Source organism: Colletotrichum spaethianum (assembly GCF_022836535.1).
Source record: "Colletotrichum spaethianum MAFF 239500 DNA, contig31, whole genome shotgun sequence".
Taxonomy (NCBI): domain Eukaryota; kingdom Fungi; phylum Ascomycota; class Sordariomycetes; order Glomerellales; family Glomerellaceae; genus Colletotrichum; species Colletotrichum spaethianum.
The window spans coordinates 42,414-69,687 of NW_026054801.1; the positions used below are offsets into that span (position 1 = coordinate 42,414).

Consider the following 27,274-nt stretch of genomic DNA (forward strand, 5'->3'; position numbering starts at 1 on the left):
CTTATTGTTAAACGTGAAGAGGTAAGTAATTATTATAAAAGATTATTATAAATTACTAATAAAACTAGGATTTTATTTACTAAGAGTATTACTATATAATTAACTATTAGTATATAGCTCTTAACTAGCTTTTTGCTAAGGTCTATTACCTAAAGGTTTAACCTTCTATTTACCTTAAAGTTGCTTTTAAAACAGGTTTTCTTTAGTCTGGTTAAAGTCTACTAGTTACTATAGATATCTTTATAAAAAAGGAATCTTTTCTCTGGTTAGTCTTAACTAAGTATTAGAAAGTCTTTATTTTTAGAGACTATAAGCTTTTAAAAATTGTTTTTTGTTTTTATTAGAAAAAAAAGTAAATAAAATTAAAATTTTATAACTAATAGACTTTATTAATTAATTATTTTTTAAGTAATTTATTTTTTAATATTGTTTTATTATAGGTTAATAAAGTAAAGGTTTTCTTTATATTATTTAATGTTACTACTTAACTTAGGACTTTAAGCTAACTATTAAGTAGTTAGTTAAAGAGGTAGGTTAATTACTATAACTAATTACTATAAATTACTAATATAAATATAGGTTTAAGGCTTTTTTACTTTATTTTTTTAAGAGGAGATTCTTTTTGGTTCTGTAAAGATGTAGAATGAAGTTACTTTTAACTTAAAGGTAACTATAGGATTTAGTTACTTAATAATAAAGGCTTTTAAGCTTTTATAGGAGGTTTTACTGCTTTATTTTTAGCTTTAGTTACTTATTAAGGTATATTTAACCTTTTAGAAGAAGGTTTTTAGTATAGCTTGTAAGGCTATATAAGCTTATAATTTTGATTTTATTAGAGAGATAGTAGAGGATATTTAAAGGGGAAAGGTATGAATTATAGTAATTAGTTATAGTAATTCTTATTTTTTTTTGCGTTTATTACTGTTTTTATATTACTTTAGTTGTCTTTTTATAAATTTATTTTATACTTTAACTTAAATATTACTTATTAGCCTTTTTATTAACTTTATTTATATTAAGCTAAGTTTTTATATTACTATTATATTTTTTATTTTTAATATAGTAAAGTAAAAAGTTATATAAGCTTATTATTATATAAATAATTTGTATTTATATGTTTAAGCTATACTTTAGGGCTAAAGAGGTAATTATTTTTTATTTTTGTTTTAAGTAGCTAAATATTTACTTAATAATTATTTAAAGACGATTATACTAAAGATTATATAACTTTTAAGCTATTTCTAGTAGTTTATTTATATTTTTAAAATCTTGTAAATAGTAATAGGTTTTTAAATAAGGAATAATAATATTATTTTAGGTATTAAACTTTGTATTTTTTAAGAAATACTAGCCTTTAAAGACTTTAAACCCTTTAATATTTATAAAATTAATTAAATTAGTATTATAAATTAACCTTTTAGCTTTAGTAAATATAAATAAAAAGCTATTATTAAAATAAATAGTAGTAAAGATATTTTAAGAAACTATTTTCTTTTAACTATACTACTTTTTTTAAGTAGTAGTAGAAATATATGTACTAATAAGTGTATTATTAACTACTTTAATATAACTAATAAAGTATTTACTTAGTTTTTTATTACTTTTAATTTTTTTTAAGACTTTAGTTTTTTTATAGGAAATAATATATGTTTTATAAAGCTTTATAAGGTGTAATAAAACTTTATTTTAGATTAGAGATATAGTTAATTAATTAATATAAAAAAAGTAAGTAATAGTTTATTAGTTAAGATTATTATTATAAAATAAAATAAATAGATAAATAAGTACTTTTTGTTTTATAAGGAGGTTTTAAGATAGTTGTAGAGGTGTATTGTTTATAAGCTATTTTAATAATACTTGAAATTGCTGTTTATTAAGGTAAAAGAGGTGTAGGAAATAGTGGTTTAAACTAGAAAGAAGCTTTTAATATATTTAGTATATAGTTATAATATTATTATTATTAATAACTTTTTTTTTATTTTTATTTTTATTAGCTTAATGTTTTATTATAATAGTATTAGATATAGTTATTATAATAAGATAATTGAATTTTATAATAAATTATTTATAGTAATTAATTGTAGTAATAGGTAGTAAAGAGGTAATTTTTAAAGTGTAGTAATAATTGTGGTAATGTTAATATAAGTTTTAAATATGGTAAGAATTTGTATAAGAAAATGGGGAATAACTGATAATTTATATTATATAAAGTCTCTTTTTGCTGAGGTATGTGGTAAATATGTAATAACGTAAGGTTCTGTAATCTAGAACTGTAATCATGATGTACCCTCCTGTTTTAGGCCTAGTGTGACATAATTTGAGTTCAGAGGGTACTTGTAGCTAGTGTTATTGCATATTTGAAATTCTTATTGCATATTTCAGTTCTTACCGCAGTCATCGATCACGCCCTAAAGAGTGTCAAACGGGCTGAAAGGTCAGAATTGCTACCCAAGTCAACAGGGAAATTGCTCAGAGTGAAGGGGCATTGAACACCACTTGTCGTTCACAGTCTACGTGACACAAGTGCCCGAATAAATTCATACCAAAGAGTACATCCGCATGTAAATGTTCACCATCAGCCTCTGAGGGTGTAGGTAGGGCTAATTAATAAACCTCGAGCTTCCTAAAGAAGCATCAACCCCAACAGCTGGGAGTGACCCCTACTAGGGTTGACATGACCAGAGACTAATTACACCACCAAACCACGTCCAAGAACCCTTTCCAGTAATTACTAGGTACACCGGAAACTGCAGCCTATGCAGGGGGAATGCGGGCCAAGCCTCCCAGGCACGCACGTTGCAGGAAGCTTATCCACGGAACGAGGGGCGGTCTCCACAATGTCGCCGACATAACCACTGTTCCTATTGGCTATACCATGTAGCCGACAAATAGCCCGCGGGCAGTCCCGTCCAGGACAGCTGGTAAATTAACGGTGTCAATTTAGTATTCTGCTGGCGTCTCACCCATTCAGAAAACCAACACACTCAAAAGAGAAAGTCCTACAGCCTGCGCCAGTAACACGTCTAAGATATCTCTGGCAGTTCGAAAATGCATATTGATTCAACTTGACGTTTTAAAATACAACGTTAAGCAGGGCTCATATTTTATGGTAGCTAGGGATACTTTAGGGCTAGAGTTACAGTTTAAGGCAGCTCTAGTCCTATCAAAGTCTTGGAGTACGTCTGTTAAGCTATTAGAGACACTAACAAAATACCATTTTAACACTGTTAATTTACCTATTACCCCACTGAGGCGCCTTTCGATAAGCTTATGTACGCCTTGCCCGTTCCTGCAGCGGAGGGCTTGCCAGGATTCGATTCCTTTTGCCCCTCACCGGTGCAGGGCCCCGCTAACAATATTGATTTTAAGCTGCTGCCTGCGAACCGGGTCAGCTGTGTCTGCAGGTCCATTGTTCGAGTATTGAGTCCGCCCAATCACAAGACTCTTGCCCGCTTACATGCAGGTGAATCTTTAATCCCTTGAGAAGATATACCACATTACACACCGAAGGACCCCCGATTCACAAGCCTTAGAGTGGAAAAGGCAAGAATAAGCATGCCAAGCCGAGCTACTAGGTTGTATTTCTCAGTAGTTGCCAAGGCACCACAACCACATGATCACCTTCAGGAATATGGATGGAGGCCAAAGAGAGAAGAAAAAGGCACGATGGCGGGTTGACGGCAAGGCCTTGTCTACTTGCCTAACAATAGCATGTTGTCTAAAAGGGGTAACAGCCCGACATGAGGCAAAATGTACCAAAGTCGCGCACGAGGCTAGCCCAGGCTGGCCCATTAGAGCATGCAGCGAAGGAGATTGAGCCACATGCTTTCTTCAATCTACACTCTCTTCCGCCGCTTTTCCCTTCCTTTAAACTACTAAGGCCAGCAAACTTTGCTTGTTGCCTTTGCACTTGCTCCTTTCCTTCTCCCCCCTTCACTCACTTTCCTCTCTTTCTCTCTCTCCCTTTCCCTTTTTGGGATACACATTCTTTTGAATATTTTTGTCGGGTAGAGCTCCCAACGCTCCCCTTCAGTCAAAATGGGACCGTGGTCCCAGCTCTCGTGGAGCTACATGATTCTATCTACACTCATTACTCCCTGTCTCTCAGCTGTCATCACAGTAGGCCCAGCAGTGCCGAGGTGCAGCCTGAGCTCCCAAACGCGTGCCGCGCCGTTGTGTCGTAGGTAATCCGTAAAAAGTGAAAAGATATTGACCATTGTCAACTCTTGACCTTGACCAAGTCCATGACTGACCTAGATCAGACCATTCGATTACTCCGCCAAGGCCCGCCGTGATTACGATCTGCCAGTCTGCAGTGCTGACAGCTACCTTCACGCCCGCGACGGCGCCGAAATCGTCCCTGCTTCAACCAAAAACGGCGTGTCGTTGATTGGACAGACCGAATTATCTTCTTTGTTTGGTAGACAGGTTGTTGGTGGCGAAGACTATACCTGTGGTCCTGATCGGCCCTGCAAGAACAAGGCTTGCTGTCCAAAAAAGACGGGCCAGTGCAACTATGGCGAAGAGTAAGTCTTCTCTTATACACCCAGGCTTTTGCCGATGCTCTGTCATCATCAGCAGTGGCTTTCTCGGCTTTTTTTCTCAATGCTAATGAAGCTTTCTTTGTCTCTTTCAGGGCCTGCGGCACTTCAGGCATTTCTCCGAATGAGGTGTGCTGGTCCAACTGCGATGCCAAAGCAGAGTGCGGTAAAAATGCCAAGGTCCCGGGTCAGAAGTGTCCCCTCAACGTCTGTTGTGGCAAATGGGGTTTCTGTGGAATGACAGACGACTTCTGCGAAAAGGAAGACCATGGAGCTACAGGCGGATGCCAGTCCAACTGCGACCAGCCAGGCCCCAAGAACAAGGCTTCTGACCAGCTCAGCCGTGTCATTGGATAATACGAGGCTTGGCGGCACAACTCGTCGTGTCAGGATATGGGCCTGGACGATATTCCCGTCAATTCCCTCACTCATCTGTACTTCTCTTTCGCCTTCATCACCCCGAACGAGTACAACATCATTGGCATGGACGGTCTGCCAGATAAACTGTTCACGGACTTCTCCAGTCTCAAGAAGAAGAACCCCGGTCTCAAGACCATCATTGCTGTCGGTGGGTGGACGCACAACGACCCCGGCCCCTACAGAAGGTCTTCAGCAACATGGTTGGCTCAAAGGAGACTCGGACGCAGTTCATCAAGCACCTGATGTCCTTCCTTCGGCAACATGCATTTGATGGTGTTGACTTTGACTGGGTACGTTGATGGGATCAAACTAGCCATTGGCGCGCTTGCTTATCATTTCTCTTCAAACAGGAATATCCCGGAGCCGATGACCGCGGTGGTATCCCGAGGACGGTGAGAACTTTACTCAGTTTCTGAAGGAACTCGACGACGAGAACAATAAACAGCCCACCAAGTACATTGTCTCATTCACGGCCCCTACCAGCTTTTGGTATCTTCGCCACTTTGACCTCAAGGCTATTGACCATGTCGACTTTGTCAACGTCATGTCGTACGAGTACGTTGTTGCTTCCTAGAGTCTTCTCAATTTTTTGTCAAGCCGTGCTGATTTTTCCAACAGTCTCCACGGAGTTTGGGGTCGCGAGAACCCAATTGGATCTTACATCTACGGTCACACCAACCTAACAGAGATGAGCCTGGCATTTGACCTTTTCTGGAGAAACGACGTGCCGGCCAATAAGCTCAACATGGGTCTCGGCTTCTATGGGCGCGCCTTTCAGCTGGCCGACCCGTCATGCAACAAGCCCGGCTGTCTCTTCAAGGGCGGCGCCACCAAAGGTGCCTGCAGTGGCGAATCAGGCATCCTCAGTTACCGCGAGATTCAGGAGGTTATCAAAGTTAACAAGATCAAGCCCGTCCACGACAAGGAGGCCGGTGTCAAGTACATTACCTGGAACAACGACCAGTGGGTGTCGTTTGACGACAAGGAGACGTTCAAGCAGAAGAAAGATCTCGCGGCCAAGCTCGGCCTCGGAGGCTATCTGATCTGGGCCATCGATCAGGACGACGCCGAGATGTCTGCCCTGGCTGCCGTCCTGGACCCCAAGCCCTTGGGCGACTTCAAGTCGATCGACAAGGGTGACGAAAACTGGACGGGCACTAACGAGATGTGCTACGTCACGAGCTGCGGCGTTGAAGACTGCAAGACGGGCGAGATCAAGATCACGGACCAGAAGTGCGGCAAGGACAAGGAGAGCACTCTCTGCTGTCCCTTATCGGGAGCCCCTGACCCCAAGTCGTGCACCTGGCGCGGAGGCGCGACCAGGTGGTGCAACGGCTACTGCAAGGACGACGAGGTCATGACGCACATGAGCAAGTACGGCGGCGGCCACGACTGCTGGGACGGCCAGATGGCGCACTGCTGTGAGAGCTCCCTGGGCGAGAAGAACATCTGCAAGTGGCGCGGCGTCGGCGAAAAGTGCCACAGTGGCGAGCTACCCCTGACCTTCTCCGGGACCGTCCTCGACATCCTCGACGACGTCGCCAAGGTCATCCTTAGGGTTGTCGGTCGCGTGTACCCGCTCGCGGCCCTTACGGGTATAGTCCTACTTGAGGTTCTCGACGAGCTGGATCTTGACACCAAGAAGCTATACTGCTGCCCTGAAAAGGAGGTTCCCAAGTGGAAGAACTGCGCCTGGTACGGTAAGCCCGGCAACTGTTTTGACGGCCACTGCCCGGACATGAAGACGGTGCAGATCACCGACTCGTACTTTGGCGGAGGCGAGACCTGTGGTCTCCACGACCGCGTCCGTACCTTTTGCTGTGAGTCGGACGGCGAGCCCCTTTTCCTGCCCGTGGACCTCAAGAACCTGTTTGAGCACCCGCCCGAGGGCGGCTCTGACACGGACTTCACCCTCGTGACGGACAACACGTCGGCCGGCGGCGACGATGACCCTAAGGAGGCTGCGTTCCAGTTCGTGGTCCTTGTCTCGCCCGAGGCGCTCCAGGTCTCGCTTGACAAGCGCGACGGCTCCCACTGGGACGTCTTTGACTGCAACGACTCGGTATCCGAGGGCGAGCACACGGTCCGTATGGTCTGCAACGACCACACCCCGGACAGCAACTGCCACAAGATCGGCCTCGGCCACGGTGTCCCGGGAACCATTCTCCAGATGCCCAAGGGCTGCGGCCCAGGCAAGTATGCCGTTGCCAAGAGCATGGCACCGGCCCCTGGCAGTGGCCACGCCAAGCTTCTGCCCCGTCACCTGTCCCACCTCGCCGCCCTCGAGCCTATCGTCTACGACTTGACGTTCGACTATGATTTCCACCGTGTGCCGCGTGACCTCGGCAACACCCAGATGCGCATCGACTACAGCAACCAGGACGACTACTGGAACAACATTGTCGCCGGGTCCGTCAGCCGGAAGCGAGACGTCAATGGTCGCAAGAGACACGCCAAGCGCACGCTTGAAGACGTCGGCAGCAACCCGGTGCGCTGGCTCGAGGAGGAATTCCGCGGCGACTTCCACTTTAACAAGATTGCCTCGCGAGACCTGCACGAGCGGTGGTTCGGCAAGAGCATCCTCGAATGGCTGGCGGCCCTCGTGAAACCCGAGATCAAGCGCGAGTTCACGCACAAGTACGACGACAGCGTCACGGCAAAGTTGTTTGACGAGTCCTGGGACTGCCCCGGATCGGCTGAGGGCGTTAATTACGACGGCCACCTGCTCGGTCAGGCCGTCCTCGACATCGAGGTCGAGTCCAGCTTCGGCTTCACCCTCATTGTCGAGAGTCTCACCCTGCCCCTCAACCTCGACCAGAGCTACTTGACCTTCTACAACAAGGGTAAGGTCACCGGTGTAGTCACCCTCGAGGCCCTCGCCCGCGTGACGTACGAGAAAAAGAAGGTCATTCTCAACCTGCCATTCCCCGGTGCCTCGTTCAAGATTCCCGGAATCGCCACCCTAGGCCCCCAGCTCACCGTCGAGGGCAGCATCGACGCCTCCCTCGGCATGGCTGGCTTGATTGAGACCAAGCTTGAGATTGCCAAGTGGGAAGTGAGTAGCAAAGCCCGTGTTTAACTCTTCTTTCTATTGATACCCACCAACAAAACACTTGCTAACCACACTCATTGCTTCTTTCTAGGTTCGCCAAGTCATGCCCGACACCGAATCCTATAGGCCCGAGCTCATCGACAGCAGCAAGCCGAGCCTCGATCGGACGGGCGACTTCTCGGGGATCCAAAAGCCCGAATTTTACGCAGGCGTCACAACCTCCGGAGATGTCACCTTTAAGCTGTCGGCTGCTGCCGAATTTGGCGTTCGCTTCGTCGACAAGTGGGAGATTGACCCGGCGGCCGCCTCAGTCGTGGGTGAGGTCAGCCTAACGACCAAGTTCGCAGCGGGCATATCGACCACGGGAACGTGCCCCTTTACCTACGGTCTCGATGTCGGCGCTCGTTTGTTTGCGAGAGCAACGGCGCCACAGGTGTTTGGCTGGTCTGGTGGTGAAGTCGACCTGACAGACAAGTGGGAGAAGACTATCATCAAGGGCGGCACTTGTCCCGACCTGGGCCCGATACCTTCTAGGAGGAGAAGTCTCCGACGAGGTCTCGACCACCTCCTCATCGAGGGTCGCGCTGAAGGCGAGGACGTGACCAGGAACACGTCAAGGTCGGAAGCCGCCGAGCCCAGTGCTTACAAGGGGGCCCTCGATGTAGAGTCCATGTACAGCCACGGCGCCGGCCTGGGCACGAGGTACATTTACGGCGGGCACACGTCGTCTCTCGTCAAGAGAGGTGGTGTATATGGCCCAGCGTTCAGCCTCCCCGTTGGCGAGTTCTTCTGCCCTTCTAAAGACGGCGAAGAAGGCATCACGTGCGAGCGAGCATACGCTGCCCTGGGAGCGAGCAACGAGGGCGACAGCTCGAGTGTAGCGACCAAGCACAAGAGGGAGGAAAAGCTGACGCCGACATCCACCATTGATGAAAACGCCATCGCCGCACATTTCCATGCTCACCAGAAGCGAAGTCATAGCCATGGCTACTACGCAGGAGGCGAGGAGGCATTGCATACGTTTGACAAGAGAGCCAGTGAGAAGCTGGTCAAGGCCTGTGGCCGGGATTGCGACATCTCGGGCGACTTCCCCTCGGGCGGCCAGCTGAAAGGCCCATATTGGGGCTGGGTCAATCCCACGGACTGCGGCGACTTTGACTTTGGCAACCCCCTGACGGCACGAGTCGCCAACATCGAGTATCACACCGAGCACGTCCTCGAGGCCCAGATGATCGACCTGTTCTTCCAGTACCTCGACAAGAAGAAGTCCAAGCTGCCCGACCCGAAGCCGAATGCAGCCCAGGGAGACACCGTCTCCTTCTGTGCATATGTCGACTTGCTGTGGGATGTCCCCGCTTTCGTGTGGCCCGGCAAAGATACGACTGGCGGCGTCGGCACGGCTTGGAACCCCGTTATGCACATTGCGGCGCAGTTCCCAACAAGGACGTTCAAGACGTCCGAGTTTGTCGCACTCGAGTCCGCCATCAACACGCCTTCCAAGACGAACCCCTGGCGATCCCAAAACCCTTGGAACCCGGCCGCCTGGGCCAAGGACCTTTCCGACTATACAAAGTCCCGTGTGATTCTCCAGAAGTTGCGCAGCACAATGGGCTCCCGCATCTATCAGAGCCACTCGACCATCAGGACAACCATGAAGACCCAGACGGACCGGATCGGCGAGGTGCTCGACGCCCTCGACACGACTCTGCTGCCCGCCAACCGGCGGGCTGGTGGATACCAGCAATGGTCGAAGCAGAACCTCCAGGCCGAGTGGCTCAGTTACATGAAGGGCCAGTACACCACCATGCAGTCCAAGACCAACGGCCTCGTTAACAATTACCTTCCCAAGATGAAAGCTGCGTGGGTCACGCAGGCGGAGAAGGACAAGTGGAAGGACGCCCCGGGTGATACGCAGGCGGTGGCGGACGAGAAAAAGGACCATCGGAATTTTATAAAGGCCATTGAAGACCTTGAAACGGAATGGAATGGGCTACCCGCGTGGACGAACCCGCTCTGATAAGAATGAATTTGCAGCAGCATTATCATCATCATTATCATTGTTATTATTATTATCATCATTATTACTCTAAGATTTAACTAAGCCTTATTTTTATAAAAATAACTAGCTATAGTATAGCTAGCTAAAAGGCCCTATAAAACCTAAGCGTTATTTGCTAAGGATTAGGACTGTCCACTTCATCAGGAGTCAAGTGATTATCTGGCGTTTTCATGTTAGATCCGCACGCATTTGACAGCTTGTGAGGCTCAGCACAAGGCCCGGTCACACGGGGGCGTTTTGTTACGCGTTTCCACTGCATCATTCTGCTCAAGACTACACTCTAATTGGTTCGGTGACAGCACCGATCACGTGGCCAAGTTTTCTACCATCGATACCCAAGCTAGGGTCTGCAGTCAGCCACCTGGGAAGACAACAGCGTTTAGCCTCTCCCCAGCCTTGCTTGATGAGGAGAGATCATGGGCATTGGTGCCTGAACAAAAGCGGAGGGACGGCTTGGTGAGTAAATGGCTGCAACGCGGAAGCGTTGCTTGCACTCGGAAACACAAAACAAGGAAGGATACAGAAAAAGGAGGCTTACGGACATGGGACATCATTATTGGTAAAGCCCCAGTCTCATTGGCCGGCACCAGGTTGTAAATAGTGTACAGCAAACTTGTCCTACCACGGGTCGAGGTCTAGACTGTAGTAAACAGCCCGTGGTCATAGGTTCGTCGGGTTGTTCCGTCGCATCACACCCATCACTAACACGTTTAGGGTTATAATTCTCCATGGGTACCAATTTGGGTTCTAACCCATTCGACCCATGGGGATTCTTTTGGGGCCCATATGGGTTATGGGTTGAAATGGGTTATGGGTTTTTTTCAAGATTATGGGTATAGGTTTTTGGGCTATACCTAAATGGGGATTTCTGTTTTCTGGACATAGGTATTATAGGTATCCATTACGTAATAAGCAGAAAACACAGCAAATATTCTCAACCTATAACTAAACCTATTCTTATCTTATCATTTAGGTATGGGGATTTTTTATACCTATACCCAAAAAAACAATTCCCAAATACCCAAAACCCAAAAACCCCATTTCATGGGTTGACCCATTCACCCAACCCATTCATCTGGGTACCCATGGGTCCCCATGGGTTGGGAATTTTTAACCCTAAACACGTTCCCCCATCAGTACGTGTAACGGAACGACTTATTCTCCCGGTCCGTCATGGACTGCCAGACCTCGGGCGCCAGGTACGCGTCCTCGGACTGGGGTACGGCGCCGCGCCGCTTGTTCTCGAAGCGGTAGTAGGCGTACAGAGCGAGGGTGACGAGGGCGCAGCCGCCTTGGGTGCCCATGACGGCGATCTTGGCCGGGCGGTACTCGGGCGCGTCCTGGGCCTGGAAGGTCTGCGGGCCGATGATGTTGCCCAGAGAGAAGGAGCCCGAGACGATGGCCGCGGCGAAGGCGCGCTTCGTCGCGCCGCCGAAATTGGCGGCGGTCCACTGGGGGATGACGTGTCAATGGTATGCTCGAGACAATGCATTTCAACTCAAGGGGTTCCTTCACACTCACAGCGTAAAAGACGGGCAGGGGCGCGACGATAGCGTTGACGAGGTAGATGCCCGCCAGGCAGCCGGAGCGGTTGCTGACGGGGAGGAAAGACATGAGAGCGCCGCCGATGATGCTGCACGTGAGATCGGTCAGTGAGCTGCTTCCAGCTCGTCCTCCATGCCGGATAAATCCGTTTATATCGCGGGTGACTTGGAACTCACGCCGGGATGATGCAGACGACAATCCACGCCCACCGGTTGGATGTGCGGCGGATGCCGTAGCCGGCGAGGAGGGTGAAGAAAATGCTGACGACGCCCGAGGGCATGTTCATGAGGGCGGCGCGCTTCGGGTCATAGCCGAGGTTACGGATAAGGGTGGATGAGTACGTCGTGATGACGCCGCTGGACACGGAAAACTTTGGGGGGGTGTCAGCCGGGTGGAGGGGGCAACAGGAACAATAGCAATCATAGGAACACATCAAAGAGGGACGGTACGCACGAGAACGACGGCCAGGGTTATCAGGTACATCTGGGGGTCCATCAGAGCCTCAAGGATCTGCCTCGGACAGAACTTGCGGCTCTTGATGCCCGTTTGGTTAACGCTGACGTGCCGCAGCAGGGCAACCTTCTCTGTGTCGGACAGCCAGGTGGCCTCCATGGGCGTGTCGGGCACAAAGAGCAGGGTGGCAATCCCGACGGCAACTGTCACGCAGCCTAGGGCAACAAACATAATGCGCCAGCCGTCGAGGGCGGCGTAAGGCGGGATATGCTGGAAGCCGTACGAGATGGCGCCGCCAAGGATCTGGCCGATGCCGAGGCCAAGGTACCAGAAGGAGAAGCGCGGGGCCTGCTCGGACTTGGTGTACCACTGCGCGCTGATGAGCATCAGCGAGGGGCCGATGGTGGCTTCGAAGATGCCGAGGAAGACACGCGACACGAGGAGCGTCTGGTAGTTGTGGGCCGCGGCGCCGCACGCCGTCGCGATGCCCCAGAGGACGACGTTAAGGCCGAGCCACTTGGCCGCGGGGACCATCTGGAGGAAGTAGACTCGGGGTGGGGAGTCAGTTCGGTTGTTCCAGTGATACGGAAGAGGGGATGACGGAAAGACAACGCACTGTTAGGGATCTCGAAGCAGAGGAGACCGACAAAGAGAAAGGTGGCAATATTAGAGAACTCGTTGCCGACGAGCTTCAGGTCCTTTGTCAGGCCCATGACGGCTGCGTACTGTTGTCGGACACCATATCAGTATAGGCAAACTCTTTTCCTCTTCTCGACAGATGTCTAACAGGACGACGGAGCAGAGACGCACGTTGAGGATGACCTTGTCCAGGAACTGCATGGTGTAGCAGAGAAACATAAGCGGCACGATGCGCCAGTCAATCTTCCGGCGGAGCGCGTCAATGTCGACCGAGTACGTGTCGTTGCCGACATCGCGGTGGGTGTTGAGGAACTTCCATGCGGCGTCGACGTTGGTGTCGGACGGCGCGTGCGAGTCGGACGAGGCCGAGCTCACGACGCCCTTGGGGTGCTTTTCGTCCGTGGACATGGTCGCGGGTGTTTCTCTCTTGAACACCGGGGTTTGAACGTTGGGGACGGAGAACGGCCGTCTGGAGAGATTACCAGGCCCAGTATTACACAGTGATATGGAGAGAGACTCAAAAGCAATGAATGCTATTCCGTCCTTTCTGCCTTGTGATCGACGAGGCACGCACAGGCTTCCGCTGCGGGACTCCTAAAGTCTAAAGAAGGTTGAGAGGGGAGGGAGAGGGGAGGAGGGGGATGGTGATCTCGTTACGATCTGCGCAGATGTCGAATGGAAAAAAAGGAATAAAAGAGGAAGGTCTTGAGGGTGGGAGAGAGGGATGGAAGGGATTGGTGGCAGTATTGAAAGGAAGGAAAAATGCAACGAGAAAGATGATTGACCCCGCCAGGAGGAGCAACACACCAGGAAGAATCAGAACGCCAGAATGAGACCAATTTGAAGGGGGCAGAGAAAGGGCAAGATTCCCTGGTGGTGCCGGTGCTGCTGGTGGCGTCCTTGTACAACCGTACCCATGTCATGTCAGCATCAGCATATTCGACGCGACGATATGCAACCCATCGTGGCCGTACAAGATAACCATCGGGAGGAGGGGGGGTCCAACACCGCGAAGTTGCAACCAAGCAGCCCTAGTGCCGTACGGCGGAGTCCCCCGATCCCTGCCTGCATCTCAGTAGTGTATCGAATCCGGATACCCCATTCATATCCGCCGTGATCGAGAGCCAATGCCAGCACGTCTTTGGTGTGCAGTACGTCTTTCTCACCAGCCCAACCTGCTCTTTCGGAGTAGTGGGTGGCGGGCAAGCAGAGTTTCACAAAGATCTGCCCATTTTCAAGCGTCCGAGTCATCAACCCAGAGGACACATCAAAGTTACGCAAATGAAGTCTTTCATCTCGCCGCTCCCTCCATCCCTCTCTCTCTCTATTTCTCTCTCTGTCTGTCGCGGTGTGATTCATGCGAGCAAAGAAACGAGGTTTAACGGGGGCCGTTTATTAATGGATAGGCGACGAAACGGATGGTCTAGCCGACGTCAAAGTGCCAAGATGTTGATTATTCTCTACCCTGGAAGCAGTATAATCTCATTTGCCCAGGTCAGATGGTTTACGCATATCTTTTCTATACGCACACACCTAAAAGATAACATACACACACACACACGCACACAAACGGCAATGCACACACTTTGGAGAAAAGGTTTTGCCTCGCCTCCACGCCTACAGGCAGAACGGCGGCACAGCAGCACGAGCATGTACAAATTACATTATCACTTTTGAGCCTTTTGACAGATATCCGCCGTGGGGCCCGCCCTCCCCCTTGTAAGCTGCAGAGAGAGGGAAAAAACCCAAAAAACGTAATGCCGCTTATGTTCGTCCGCGTCTTACTGCCCGCATGTCTAGTGTGGGAAAAAGAGTGATACCCAGCCAAGAACTGCCATGAGACCGTTGCCCCAAGGTTGAATTTTGCGCCAGGTATCCGTCTTCGCCATGGGTCAGACGTCATCTCATAGTCAAACCGCGACCCCCCCCCCCCCCCCCCCCCCCCCCCCCCCTCTCTTTCGGATGTGTCTCCGGACGGCAGGATGGAAGCCTGACTGTGGAAGGCCAGGATGGAAGCCCGGCTGTGGAAGGCCAGGCAGACCGCAGATGTCCAGAAACCAGGCCGAGACGAAAGGGGAACAATGCAACGGCCCTTGATGATCCCCAAACACGCAACATGTCAGGAGCCTTTATTCCGCCGAGTCTTCTTTCTCTCTTCTCTCTCCTCCTCTCTTTCGATTAAAGACCCCAGAGGCAAGATTCACACTTTCGGAGTGGCTTCATCATGAACCTCGAGGGCCCTTGCCAGAGCCCTCCTATTGGGTCATAAAGACATTACCCAGGCCATGCCAGCACCGGGCTCCCAAAGCCCCCAAGCCCTCTCAAATTGGGCTCCAGACGTGGCCCATCGTTGCGGCGTTTGAGATGGTCGACGGCCCAACTGGCAGGGCATCCCAACTCTGTTACCCGCCTGCTCATCTACTGTCTCGGGGGTTAACGAGACTACGCGGCGTGCGGCCAGCCAGCTCTCTTCCCAGACAACCTGGAGTCGCAAGTCTAACCGGTCCTGGGCTCATCAACTCTTCGATACCCTCTGGATAATATAATCTTGTTCGACAGACCCCAATACGTGATAAAGTTTGGAGGCGTTCCCGGTTCGACGCCGCACCCTGGTCTGCCAACATTCGTGAAGCAGCCATCCCTGCCGCTTCTAGAGTCCTAACTCCCATTACTTTCCTCCTGCAGGCTCCTTTTTCTCTCCATTTTCTCTCAGCCGGCAACCTTCTCCAGTAGCTCTCCTCGATTCTTCAGCACACCAGCTCTTACGAACTCGGTTATCCCCGCGCTCGGCTGTCTTGGAAAAGGGTGTGTTGGTTGTAACACTCTTCCTCTCTGTAAGCCACAGTCTTACAACGCGGCATCGCCAGAATAAAGAGGAGAAAAAAAAACCCGGGTACCAACCTCCTGATCTTCACTATTGGCGGGGTTGGTCCGACGAGACAGCCGTCGCCGTCATGGGCTGGGTCCTCAATGCCACGCCCGAGGTCGAGGCCATCTCGCAGTGGCAGACCATCATCGCCATCGCCTGCGTCCTCTCCTTCCTGTCCGTCGCCGTCGTCTGTTCCCGTTTTTGGATCCGCCACTCGGCCAGAGGCCTAGCCGCCGACGACTGGATGTCCCGCTGTCCACGGCCTTTGCCCTCATCTACTCCGGCCTCACCATCGCCCGTGCGTTACACCCGCGTTGTCCCCCATCCCTCTCTCCCTTCCCAACATCAACGCAGCCTCTGATTCCCTGACCCTGTCAGAAACGAGATACGGTCTCGGCCTGCCGGTCAATCTGCAGCCAAGGGCGAACCTCGTCACGTAAACCCGTATCAACTTTGCTGGCTGGCCATTCTATCAGCTTGGTATTAGCTTCGTTAAGATCGCCCTCCTTATTAGTTTACTACGCCTGCTTAAGGGGACCGACCAGAAGACGTACCGCTGCGTCGTCTAGGTTACCATTATCCTCATCTTCCTTGCACACCTGGCCTGCTGCTTCTCCCTTATCTTTGCCTGCACGCCTGTTGACAGGTCGTGGATGGAACCCGCTTAAGGACGGCACGTACCTACCTCTTAGCCTGTCCTTGACGGCGTACGTCGTCGTCGTCATTGTTTTTGACGTCGTTATAGCAGTGTTGCTGATCCTGGTCCTCCTGCGGCTTAATATCCGCGTTCAGAAGAAGGCCAGCCTTATCGCTATCTTCCTGCTTGGCCTCTTTACGACGCTATGCTTTATCCTGCGCTACCTCGAGATCAACCGCATCCAGTACAGCGAGAAGAACTCAACAATACTGGTGATGTGGGGGACCATCAAGTTTAACGTTGGGGTAAATTCAACAGCAGCCCCCCTCTTCTAAGAAGAAGGGGAAGCTTCATGCTAATAAGACCCATGCCAGAACATCGTCTCGTCTCTGCCGTTCTTGGCGCCCGTTTTCATGAAGAAGGTCAAGAACTACCGCTATAAGTACTCGGGCGGTTCCTCGCACGGCCGCAGCCACCTCAATGGCCCCGAGCACTACAAGCTCAGCGAAATAAACCACAACAAGAGCGTCTTCGCCTCGGCCAACCACAGCAAGGCCAGCAACGGCAGCGAGGAGAACATCCTGCTGGGGAACATCATAAAGTCCGTCACGTACAGCGTCCAGGTCGACGACAGGGCTGAGGCCAAGTCGGGCAAGTCCGACATAACAAGGCCGCAGAAGAGGGATTCAAGGGACTCTGACCTTTGAGGGCGTACATTTATCTGCATCATATTATCACATGAGTGGCAGAGTCTTTGGAGATTTTACATGATAAAAGTTGTAAGATACTAGAAGGGGAGTGTTTTTAGACGTGATGGATAGACGACAAGGCGTCGGAGGGTCTTGAAAGTAACGATCAGATTTCACAGCGATCACTTCCCGTTGCAGAATCTTCGATCGCCCAAAGATACGACGGCGATACCATCGATCAAGGTGGAGGAACCTGAGAGGAACCCGGTCATCACAAGCACGGACTCGTGTGGATCGCTCTCCACCGCGCAAGGGTGTACAATTATGTGTCAATGTCATGGAAATCACCCCATATATCCTAGATCCCATAACAGGGTGCCGATCTCCATTCTCAAAAAGGGTCGTCTCAGGCTAGGTCTCTCAGCCTTCATTAACAAAAAATCTATCTCATATCGCCTTACTCCTCGTCGAATTGAAGCATCATCTCCCGCTTGCTCAGCAGGGGGCTCGCGGGGCTAATCCTGGGCCAGTCGTGCGCGTCTAGGCAGGCTCGCCGCGAGGCCAGCACGCCGGGCCGGGCGCGGGCGACGACGCGGTCTTCGTAGACGTCTATAGCGGCCCGCAACTCAGCGAAGTCGGCGTTCAACGCGGGCGCCACCGTCTCGGCGAAGTCTAGCACGTCGATAATGGCGTGGTTGGCGCCCTCGCCTCGGTCTGTCGTAAGCCGTCAGCCAGTCCAGTCAACGCATCCGACCCTCTGTGAGTATGAGAGAAGAACAGCCAAGGGGTGTGACACATTGGAGCCTTTCTCAACAGTAAAGAAAACCACTGACACATCGCCATGGCATGAAAGGCGTCGCCCATCAACACCGCCCTGCCCTTGGACCTCAGTCCCTTGGGCGGTGCGTAGTCGTATAGGTCGAGGTGCTTCACATCCGTATCGGCAGGAATGCCGAGCGTGAGCCCTCGAAACGGCTCCGACCAGCTCTCAGCCAACGACCTGATGAACTCGATTTTGCTGCCGCTCGTCTGCGGGTAGCCCGTCGGCGCTGCCTTACCCAAGAACCCCGGGCGGTCCGGCCACGAGATACACATCTGGCAGCTGAAGTCCCCCGTGCTCTCCTCGTTGTTGCCGGGGGAGTCGAGCACTGCAACGCGCAGAGGCTTTGATTAGTTGTGTTTTGCTTCTTTTCCGCTCTATCTGCAAACTTGCTTGCAAGGGGAGACACCCCAGCGAGCATCGATACTTTTCCGGGCACAGGGATTGTGTTGTTGAGTCCAGGACTCTCCCGGTTCGGACACACAATGATCGACACCCCCGGTCCTGGCTGGCTGTGGGAGAAACTTTGGCCCCTTCAGGCCCAGCAGGAAGTGAAATGAATGCACCACTGGATAAGAAAACTCACTGCTGAGATAGAGAAACGTGTCATTGCGAGATGACGCTCCTTGCAGGAAGAAAGGGTCGAGCTTCCGAATCGGCGCCATCTGATCCGGCGACAGGGGCACCTTGAGGCCGAGCACCCGAACCGGAATCCGGTATCTCTCGTGCTGGTCCGGGAACAACTGCCGCCGAACTCGAGACGGGCCACCGTCGCATGCCACGACCATACGGCCAGTCACTGACGAGCCGTCATCGAACGAGACGACGACCGAGTCCTGCTTCTCCTCGAACTTAACGAAGCTCTTCCCCCACTGCGTGTACGAGCTGTTTAGCACGGTGGTCGATGTGAGGTGCAGCGTCTCAAAAAATAAGGGCGTCACATCCATGGACTATGGAACAACGACTACGAGGAATCACGAAAGACGACATACCTGAATATCCACGTCCGTCGCGAGCAACCGCCGCAGCCTCTCTCGCGTCACCCTGATCCGCAGGTTCTCGGGCTCCCGCGGGCTCGCACCCCTTAGCTCGCCCGTGCTGAGGTCGAAGAAGGGGAACGCCGAGGCCTCACCCCGCGCGACGGCGGCGCGGTCGACGTACGCGTCCGGCAGCCGCACGACGAGGTCCTCCGGTAGCAGGGACCGCAGCGCCGGCAGCGACCAGTGCAGCGTCAGGCCCCAGCCGACGCCGCGCGTGGTGAGGTCCAAGTCGCGCTCGTACAGGCGGAAGGGCACGTTGGTCTTGCGCAGGTGCTGGGCCAGCAGCAGGCCGCTCACGCCGGCGCCGACAATGATGACGGGGAGAGGGATCCCTTCTCGGTCTGACATGGCTGGGCCCGGGTGTATCTGGTGTGGTGTGGTTTGTTCTGCCGTGGCGTTGCTTTGGTCTGACTTGCCCGCTGATGTGTTTGTCCGTCGTTGACCAGCTTGTTGATCTGATCATGAGTGTAGAGGGACCGGCTGGGGGGGAAGGGGTGTCTGCTGCTTGACAGAACCTTTCTCTTGGATGAGACGAGCAGCAGCGTAGACAACAGTAAACCTTGAGCTATAAGCAGGCAAATGAAGCCCTTCAGGCCAATGAGAAACAGTAGTAATACAATGAAATGCACAGTATCATTGCTTCACAAGGAACCCCGCCTGGGCCAAGGGCTTCAAGCTCCCGACCTCACCGAACCACCCCCAGTGCTTGTTCAAACGACAAAAACACTAACCCCACTTCTCTTGACCCATGGAGGAATCCAGGGAAGGGTGGGGACAGAATCGGCGGATGTCGGGGGCTACCGGCAAGGGTCGCCTAACCAGTTACACCCAAGGGGCGGGAGGATCGCCTAAGAGACCTCGCCGGGCACGGCCGCTGTGGCCTAAAAGTCGTCCACACACACACACACACACACACAAAAGAGCCTAGAGAACCATCGACGGGCGTTTTTTTCTCAGCGGCCCCAGGGAGAAGCGGGAGGAAGCGGGAGGGAGCGAGGCCTCCAGTGTCTGTGCCTCAGCGTTGCGGTTGTGGTCGCCCGCAGCCACATCTCGGTCCGGACAAGGCTGGGCCAGACTCTTGATGTCGCCTCTTTTCTGCATCAAAGCACTTGTTCTCGACTCTTTAACCGGGATGCTTCCATTTCGTTTTCCGTCGGGTTGTCTAGACAGAAAGCAACGCTGGGCGAGGACAAAGTCCCTCGTCAGCCTCGGTCAAGGACAGGGGGATTCTAGCCTTCGCCAGAACGGCCCAATCTCTAACCGGCCAGGGATGTAGGGGTTCTCTGTACTCTGTACAAAAGGCTGAATGGCAGTACATACCCTCCCCCCCGTACGTAGTGTAATTCAACCGATGATCCACAGTGGGTATGTTGGTCGTGTTCTTGACGACCTTCTTCATGGCGGCGTTCTTCCCTGCTTACGGAGCACAACTCCCCCACGGACGCCACCGGAAACACCGCCAAGAAGCGACCTTCCTCCATCTCGACTCGTCTGGCTAAGCATTCTGTGCAGTGGAGGCGAAGGGAAATTATGCCGTAAATCCACCTAGGGCCCCTACAAGTGTGTACTTTATAAAAAGTCGTATGGCGCACCAATCGCGTCTCTCAGAACCGCCGCCACTTGACGGCAGGCCGTCAAGATTCGATAGGTCTGGCACATCCCTGGTTTGCTCGCGACGGTTGCTTTTTCTTTCTTAGAGAGACTCGCCATTCTGCCAGTCTACGTAGTCGTTGATCGTCCCACCAGACGTGTCTAGATTTTCCAGAGCACTCACTGGCTGGCTCAAGAGAAACTGCCTGGCCAACGAGACTGTCATCACTTTCCACTATCGCCCAATACAAACCCGCCATCTGCCGATTTTCCCTCATCAACCTGTCGGCAGAGACCATGCACCTCCAGGTTGGTCATATCGCCTGTCGATCAGACTTTTTCTCGCCCAGTAACAACCCTTGGCTACCTCATGCAAGACCGCGGCACAGCACGCCGAATACAACCTCGCCAGCTGCAAGTCCGCACAAGGGTATCACTCGGTGACTTGAATTCGCCCCCTTCCCTTCCCTAAAGGGCCATCGATCCGGTAACGCTTCACGCGTTGATTGAAACCGTCGTCGGCCAGCGTAGCACTGTCCAGCAACAGAGCAGCACCTCGGGCGGATACTGCAATGCGCTTTCCACCAGAGGATGAGGTGCGCCGCATCTCGTTTGAAGGTCTGGCCCGGGATGGCGGGATGGCAGGTTGTCACGGCAGCCTCCCTATCAAGTTGAACCAACCTCACCACCGCCTCGTCATTCAAGGTTCTGACTGGTGGCATTGGCAGGCAAACATCCGACCGAACCCGCGCTTGAATTGCTCCGACCCCTCCCCCACCTTCCCGGCGTATCTGTCGTCTGCCCTCCTTCTCCCGTTTTCTCAACACCGAGTGGCCGGGCCATCTAGTAGATGGTGCGGCGCTGGTTAGATGCGGACAATCTGCGCATCGGCGCCTCCCAGCGAATTCCCCTGCCATTCTTTGATTTGGCCGCAGCCATAATGCATAAAACACATTTTGCCAGTTGTTATCTTCGCCTGCATCCTGTGTCCCTTGCAGCTAAGTGAGCGACTTACTGGCATCACAGACACACGAATCCCTTCCCTTGTGCCTTTGTACGTAACGCAGCTGCCCTGAGATCAGCAGGCGTCGATGCTACAGTTGTCCTGCCTCCGCCAAACTCCGCTCATCAAGCATATTGCCAGGGGAAAAGGGTCCCAAATTTGCGCTTTGACTGCCTGCTGACCCAAGAAATGCTAGAAAGTTTGAACCAGCCAACGGCTCAAGCCAATATTCTTCGATTGGCGCTGGTAGAGTTCCGAAACCGAAGCCGGGGGGGGGGGGGGGGAGGGGGTGTGTCTGCCGAAGATCTTTGATGACCGACCCTCGGGAATGGATCCATCAGGTCCTCGATGAGTGAGAAGTGACAGCATGGGTGTCAACAGTCTAGCCTTGCCGATACTGGAGCCATGAGCCATGGGCAACGGGGCTGTTGAATATGAGCTCAGAGCAACAAAACAACAGCCTGTGGGGAGAATAGCCCGAGGCATTCACGCAGCCAGCAAAGCCCTGGCCTTGATTTGGTGATTGGCGGATTGCGTACGTTGACCGATGTGGGACGAGATGTCGTAAAACGTAACCCAGTCAGCGTCCAAACTGCGTAGCATCCTACATGAACCACTTCGACTGCTAAATCGTATGGTGTCCTAGTCTTCAATCCGCATGTGATATTCTAATAGAAACTGGTGCTCAGTCTTGTGTCCCAATCGCTGGGCTTTCCTTGTTGTGAACACAGAATACCAAACGGGACCGTTGGATGCAAGCGTGTAGGCAAATTGCCTGATTCAAAGGTCGACGGGTTTGCGGGCAGTTTCTCAGACAGATGAGCTCCTTGTGTTCCCTGTTTTGGTGGCCAAGGACTGACTCCGGCTTCTAAGCGAAAAGGAGTTTCCAGGATACGCGATATTGCTTTGCAACTAGCTTGATACGTGGTTTACCTTTTCTGGCAAAAGACTCAGGCTGTTCTCTGGCAGTTATAGCTGCCAAATTGCCACTTGCCGGAGACCGCGAGCAGGAATTCTGTTAGTCATAAGTTACCATGTTTGACTTCACTTGTCCCTGTTCATTCCTCGCCCTCTTATTCCGCTTACCCGGAAGTAAAGACTATTGTTGTCTAGCTAGCATCTGAGGGGCTCTTCGGTTTCGACCTCACGGTGAGTGGAGGATGGTGATCCCCAAGGCAATCCATACTCGTAGTCTGCTTCTGGATGGGTAAGCTTCTCTCGTGTCAAGAACCTGCTTCATTGCGACATACTGCCCCTCCCACGGGTTGTCTGCTCAAATGCAGTCTGACTGAGCAGTCATTGATTGTCTACAAGAACCTGCGTGACTGGGCAAGCGCTATGGCGCGTCAAATTGCCAGAGAAAGTAAATCTGCTTTCTTAAAAGAGCTACAGGCATTTTCTTGCCTCGAGGAGTCAGCAAATAAACTCTCTGTGTGTTTCACTGCACAACTCCAATGTCCTGTCCTCAATCAATTCGTCCCTGATAATGTCGTTCGGGCATACATTACATGTTGCTAGAATCTCATAGTGCTTTCTCAACTCATCACGGCCCCTGCCATTAACAGAGTCTGTTTTAAGCTGGTCTGAAATATAGAACAAGTTGACTCAGAAGTAACTAGATTAACACAACAAGAGGGCGATATTGAGAGAACAACATAGCTGAATGAATTCAATCATGTAAATCAAACTCTTTAACACTATTATGTCGAATATCAGAATACTTACGGAAAAGTATAGACTTGCCATTGCATATAATCTACCATCCTAAGAAACAACATATCCTGCAGTTTCTATAGTAATCTGTTTTGGAATTTCAACCTTTTATAGTCTATATTAAATACTAGTGTTAGAATGACAGCACCAGCTGGTTATACGACACGCACAACTCAAGGACACACACCATAGCAGAGGGCACAGACTGGATATTCGGCCCTCGGTTATCCATTGAGGGGATCAAAGCATATTCATGCCGAACTGACTCAGGGACGTACGAGATCATATATCTTGTGTACAAAAACCAAGTCTTGTAGTTAGGAAGACAATCACGGAAAATACATCTTTGGTTCACCCCTAACTTTTACCCGAGTACGATCGTACTCACGGGTTCTCTCAGGAAGAGAGAATCCATTCAACAACTAGTCATATCGGTATCTCTAATGAAATGGACAAGACTAGCTTTACTCCTGACTATCGACCACGGTGGTAGGGATGGTAGAGATTGCAGAGATTGTAGGGAGGGTAGGGAGGGTAGGTAGGGCAGGGATAGCTCCAAGGGTCAGCCGTCTGCTGTACTGTTGAAGATCGGCCAGCCTCATCTTGACGAAATCGTACCCCTCGAGAGCCTCTTCAGATGAGCGGGAGGCTATCTTGGGCGGCATCTTCAGATGCACGGGGTGGCTCATATCTGCAGAGTTGCGCTCGCTGTCTGTCCTTGAAGCTGCTTCCACAGCGATACATGTGGAGCAGCGGCCTCAGAGTCGGTAGGCAGCAGCAGATAACGGCGCTGCTCATGTTAGCTCAGGTTCACAAGGACACTTTCAGGGCACAATCGCTGCTCGAAGCTTCCAAAGGCCGCATCACGGTCATCGCCGCCGCTCCGAGCCCCCTCATCACTGATTTCTGGCTTCCCATGCCTCAGGGCGCCCGGTTGGTTTTGAACGACCTATCTGTCAAGGACTATGCTTTGTACATGCGCCCGTTTGCCCGCGGCGTGGGCCTTCATGTCTGCGATTTGTCCGAGGCCTTCAAAGTCGACCAGGCTTTGCTGCAAGTCACCCTTCAGACCAGCATTGACCTGGTAAAAAGAGTTACGTTGCCTGCTAGTCATTCTCTGAATGTTGAAGAGTTGTCAGACCTAGACAATGCTCGCCGTGTCATTGCAGAAACCGGTGCCGATGTCCTGAGCTTCAAATACGGAGAGGACAAGATCAAGGTCAGTCTCCACCATATAAATCTACCTTCACCTTCATGGCTAAGATGACCGACTAACCATGCTTATAGTCACTTACTACTCCTGAGCCTGTCCGTTTCTCCGGAGACAGCATCTATCTCCTCATCGGGTGTCTCGCCGGTCTCGGGCATAGCTTGACTACCTGGATGCTGGAGAGGGGTTGCAGAAACTTTGTCTCCCTATCCAGGTCCGGAACCGCCAAACTAGAGGCTGCTGATGTCGTTCAGCATCTCCAAGAATCTGGAGCCAACGTCGATGTATTTTGCGTCGACGCAAGCGATGAAACGGCCGTTGCCAATGTTGTCTCTACTGTATCGGCCCAGGGCAGCATCAAGGGCGTCGTCCACGCTGCCATGGTCCTTAAGGTATGCTAACCCATCCGTATTCATGAGCAGCATAGCTGACAAAAAGCAGGATGGTCTATACCAGACGATGACCTTTTCCGCCTACCAGACTGTCATGCGACCCAAGGTCAAAGCTGCCCTGGTTCTCGATAAAGTGCTTGGCGACATGCCACTCGACTTCTTCATCATGACGAGTAGTATGTCGGTTGTGCTAAGCAACCAAGGCCAGGCCAACTACGCGGCAGCCAACAGCTTCCTCGACTTCCTGGCACTGCAATGCCGACGACAGGGACGTGTTGCATGCTCTCTGGCACTGCCCACGGTCGAGGATGTAGGAGTGGTAGCCGAGAACACCAGCATTGCCGACTCGTTGGCGCGCAAGATGCCCTTCGGTATAGACGAGCGTGAGATGCTCAGCAGCTTCGAAGCCGCCATCATCCAGGGTGCATCGTCGGGCAAGGAGGTCCAGCTGGGCGACGTTCAGCTGATCCTCAGTCTCGAGCCTCCAGCCATGCTCGTAGTTAAGGAGGGGCTGGATCTGTCTGATGCGTTCTGGTACAAGGACGAGCGCATGCGGCCTATCTTGGAGGAGCTGGAAGCTCTTGCCGCAGTCATGGGCAAGACGGGAGGGGGTGGAGGACTTGAGAGCTTCACTTCCAAGCTTGTGGGACTCTCCGCGGACGAGTCGCTTCTCGCCATCGGGTCGCACAGCATGGAGAGGTCAGCGCGAATTCTTGGAGCCCAAGCAGAGGATTTCCAATATGAGAGCAACTCCGTCTCGAGCCACGGCTTCGACTCTATGGTTGGTGTCGAGCTCCAGTCTTGGTTGTTCAAGGAATCCGGCGTTCAGGTCAGTATCCAGATCATCTTGGGCACAAATACAACGTTTGCAGGATTGACTAAGATAATCTCGGAGCACCTTGGGATAGTTTAAATGCAGTATTTCTTTTCTTTTACAAGTCATTTTTGCATCAAATGAACGAAAATTGGTTTTCTCTCTCCTTTACTCGGGAATTCTCTTTTTCTCTTGTTACACTGGTAGGTCTTGCTTGGTGCCCCAGTATGATTCTTGACATGTTATTCGAGACGGTAAACAACCTTGTTCCCACGAATCTTTCCATCTCTATACATCTGGAAACCCTCCTGGATCCCGTCCAGTCCTCCCTGGATAAGCTGTGGGGAGTTAGGCTTGATTTTGCCTTGACGTAGAAGCTGAGGGATCTTTCTATAGAACTCCGACGCAAGTCTGTGGTCCTCCTCGGAGGCCTATAACGGATTAGTAACTGGCAATACGTAAAGAAATGTGAGAAAGCAGCCTACAGGCAAAAGGTTTGACCCCATTGTATGGTCCTTGAAGAATGATGTAAAGACAAGGAGTGATGTGACCTTGGTTTGGGAAGTTACATCTTCAGTGTGTTCCCTGAACGGCCTAACAGTGCAGAGAGTACCGCCAGCTGGGTTCATGGCCTGGGAGGCAAGGGTGGATGAGCTCTCGGTACCAATAGTATCGAATATGTAATCCACGGAAGGCATGGACTGCTTAATCTTGGAGATTACATCGGGGTCCTTATAATTAAAGACATGATTGGCACCAAGCGAGTGGAGGCGTGACGCCTGTGACGGACTACACACGGTCCCAACATTGAAGCCAAAGAGGGCTGCAATCTGGATTGCATACAAGCCGCAACTGGCTGTAGGTCATGTAAGCTAGTTTCTCGCATAGATGATGTGCATTGCAGTTGTACTTACTGCTTCCAGCCCAGACAAGTAGGTTAATCGCAGAGCCCTTGTTTCGATCAATGGCCAGGCTGGCAGACCTGAAGAGAGCTAGCCACGCGGTTGTAGCTGTCAAGGGCACTGTGGCAGCCTCCTCAAGTGATAGTCCGTCGGGAATCTTGTAGCATATTTTCTCGTCGGCGATGGTGTACTGGCTGTAAGCTCCCTGACCCTTGATCTCACCTCCCCAGATCAGCCCGGCGATCTTGTCGCCTACCTGAATCAGGGTCACCTCAGCTCCAACAGCAACGACGGTGCCGACAAAGTCGCACCCCAGCACAGACCCATCTCCAAAAACGCCGCCATCGTAGCATAGGACATCTGTGGGGTTCTGAGCTGCGACGGCAACCTTTACGAGGGCCTGATGGGGAAGAGGCTTGGGGACGGGGATCTGCTCTTGGACCAAAGTGAAGGCCTCCTTATCCTCCTTTGCTCTGATGACGAGAGCCCTGCAGGTCTGTGGAGCAGTAACAGTCATGGTGTTGTGAAACGCGCGTCGCGTGACTGGAAAAAGACGGGGAATAAATGCTGTAGGATGCTGATTGAGGGGGGATACGAGCCTGAGGGTCCGCATGATGGGCGGATGGGTCGAGGTATGGGCTCAGGAAACAGGTTGGAATGTTGTGAACCCTAATCAACACCACGCTGGCAAGTGACCTCACTGATTTGAAATCAGAATGGTAAAATTGACAGGTTGAAACTGGGCGACTTTTTATGTCACATGTGTGTTGAATAAGTGCCTGAGGTGGTTATTTTTTTTGTTGGGCTGAACTATGTGGCAGAGCAGCACTGAATAATGAGTGCCTGAGGCGGTTATTCCCAGATCATTTGGCCAAAGGGTGAGAGT

General features: G+C 51.3%; 8 protein-coding genes across 8 annotated transcripts; 4 read left to right on the forward strand and 4 right to left on the reverse strand.

Moving 5' to 3' along the window:
- Window positions 1–4,038: 4,038 nt before the first annotated feature.
- ColSpa_09827 (killer toxin subunits alpha/beta) lies at window positions 4,039–4,898 on the forward strand (the record flags this gene model as incomplete). The annotated part of the gene is made up of 3 exons (XM_049276039.1): window positions 4,039–4,119; window positions 4,258–4,526; window positions 4,637–4,898. 3 exons carry the CDS (start codon window positions 4,039–4,041, stop codon window positions 4,896–4,898), a joined length of 612 nt encoding a protein of 203 aa, XP_049131996.1.
- Window positions 4,899–4,934: 36 nt separating this feature from the next.
- Window positions 4,935–9,978, forward strand: ColSpa_09828 (chitotriosidase-1; the record flags this gene model as incomplete). Its single annotated transcript, XM_049276040.1, is given in 7 exon segments — window positions 4,935–5,105; window positions 5,144–5,251; window positions 5,312–5,353; window positions 5,371–5,516; window positions 5,559–8,016; window positions 8,105–9,917; window positions 9,929–9,978. 7 exon segments carry the CDS (start codon window positions 4,935–4,937, stop codon window positions 9,976–9,978), a joined length of 4,788 nt encoding a protein of 1,595 aa, XP_049131997.1.
- A 1,227-nt stretch (window positions 9,979–11,205) lies between these two features.
- Window positions 11,206–13,117, reverse strand: ColSpa_09829 (thiamine pathway transporter THI73; the record flags this gene model as incomplete). Its single annotated transcript, XM_049276041.1, has 6 exons — window positions 11,206–11,523; window positions 11,594–11,705; window positions 11,794–11,987; window positions 12,071–12,618; window positions 12,687–12,788; window positions 12,829–13,117. The coding sequence occupies 6 exons, from the start codon at window positions 13,115–13,117 to the stop codon at window positions 11,206–11,208; spliced, it is 1,563 nt and encodes a 520-aa protein (XP_049131998.1).
- Window positions 13,118–15,663: 2,546 nt separating this feature from the next.
- ColSpa_09830 (uncharacterized protein) lies at window positions 15,664–16,922 on the forward strand (the record flags this gene model as incomplete). Its single annotated transcript, XM_049276042.1, has 4 exons — window positions 15,664–15,765; window positions 15,801–15,876; window positions 16,225–16,520; window positions 16,590–16,922. The coding sequence occupies 4 exons, from the start codon at window positions 15,664–15,666 to the stop codon at window positions 16,920–16,922; spliced, it is 807 nt and encodes a 268-aa protein (XP_049131999.1).
- A 439-nt stretch (window positions 16,923–17,361) lies between these two features.
- Window positions 17,362–19,112, reverse strand: ColSpa_09831 (putative FAD-linked oxidoreductase; the record flags this gene model as incomplete). The annotated part of the gene is made up of 4 exons (XM_049276043.1): window positions 17,362–17,618; window positions 17,738–18,052; window positions 18,311–18,674; window positions 18,717–19,112. 4 exons carry the CDS (start codon window positions 19,110–19,112, stop codon window positions 17,362–17,364), a joined length of 1,332 nt encoding a protein of 443 aa, XP_049132000.1.
- A 4,422-nt stretch (window positions 19,113–23,534) lies between these two features.
- On the reverse strand, window positions 23,535–23,735 carry ColSpa_09832 (uncharacterized protein; the record flags this gene model as incomplete). The annotated part of the gene is made up of 1 exon (XM_049276044.1): window positions 23,535–23,735. One exon carries the CDS (start codon window positions 23,733–23,735, stop codon window positions 23,535–23,537), a length of 201 nt encoding a protein of 66 aa, XP_049132001.1.
- A 77-nt stretch (window positions 23,736–23,812) lies between these two features.
- Window positions 23,813–25,585, forward strand: ColSpa_09833 (reducing polyketide synthase FUB1; the record flags this gene model as incomplete). Its single annotated transcript, XM_049276045.1, has 3 exons — window positions 23,813–24,289; window positions 24,358–24,672; window positions 24,722–25,585. 3 exons carry the CDS (start codon window positions 23,813–23,815, stop codon window positions 25,583–25,585), a joined length of 1,656 nt encoding a protein of 551 aa, XP_049132002.1.
- A 143-nt stretch (window positions 25,586–25,728) lies between these two features.
- Window positions 25,729–26,905, reverse strand: ColSpa_09834 (enoyl reductase LovC; the record flags this gene model as incomplete). The annotated part of the gene is made up of 3 exons (XM_049276046.1): window positions 25,729–25,917; window positions 25,972–26,342; window positions 26,401–26,905. 3 exons carry the CDS (start codon window positions 26,903–26,905, stop codon window positions 25,729–25,731), a joined length of 1,065 nt encoding a protein of 354 aa, XP_049132003.1.
- Window positions 26,906–27,274: the final 369 nt, after the last annotated feature.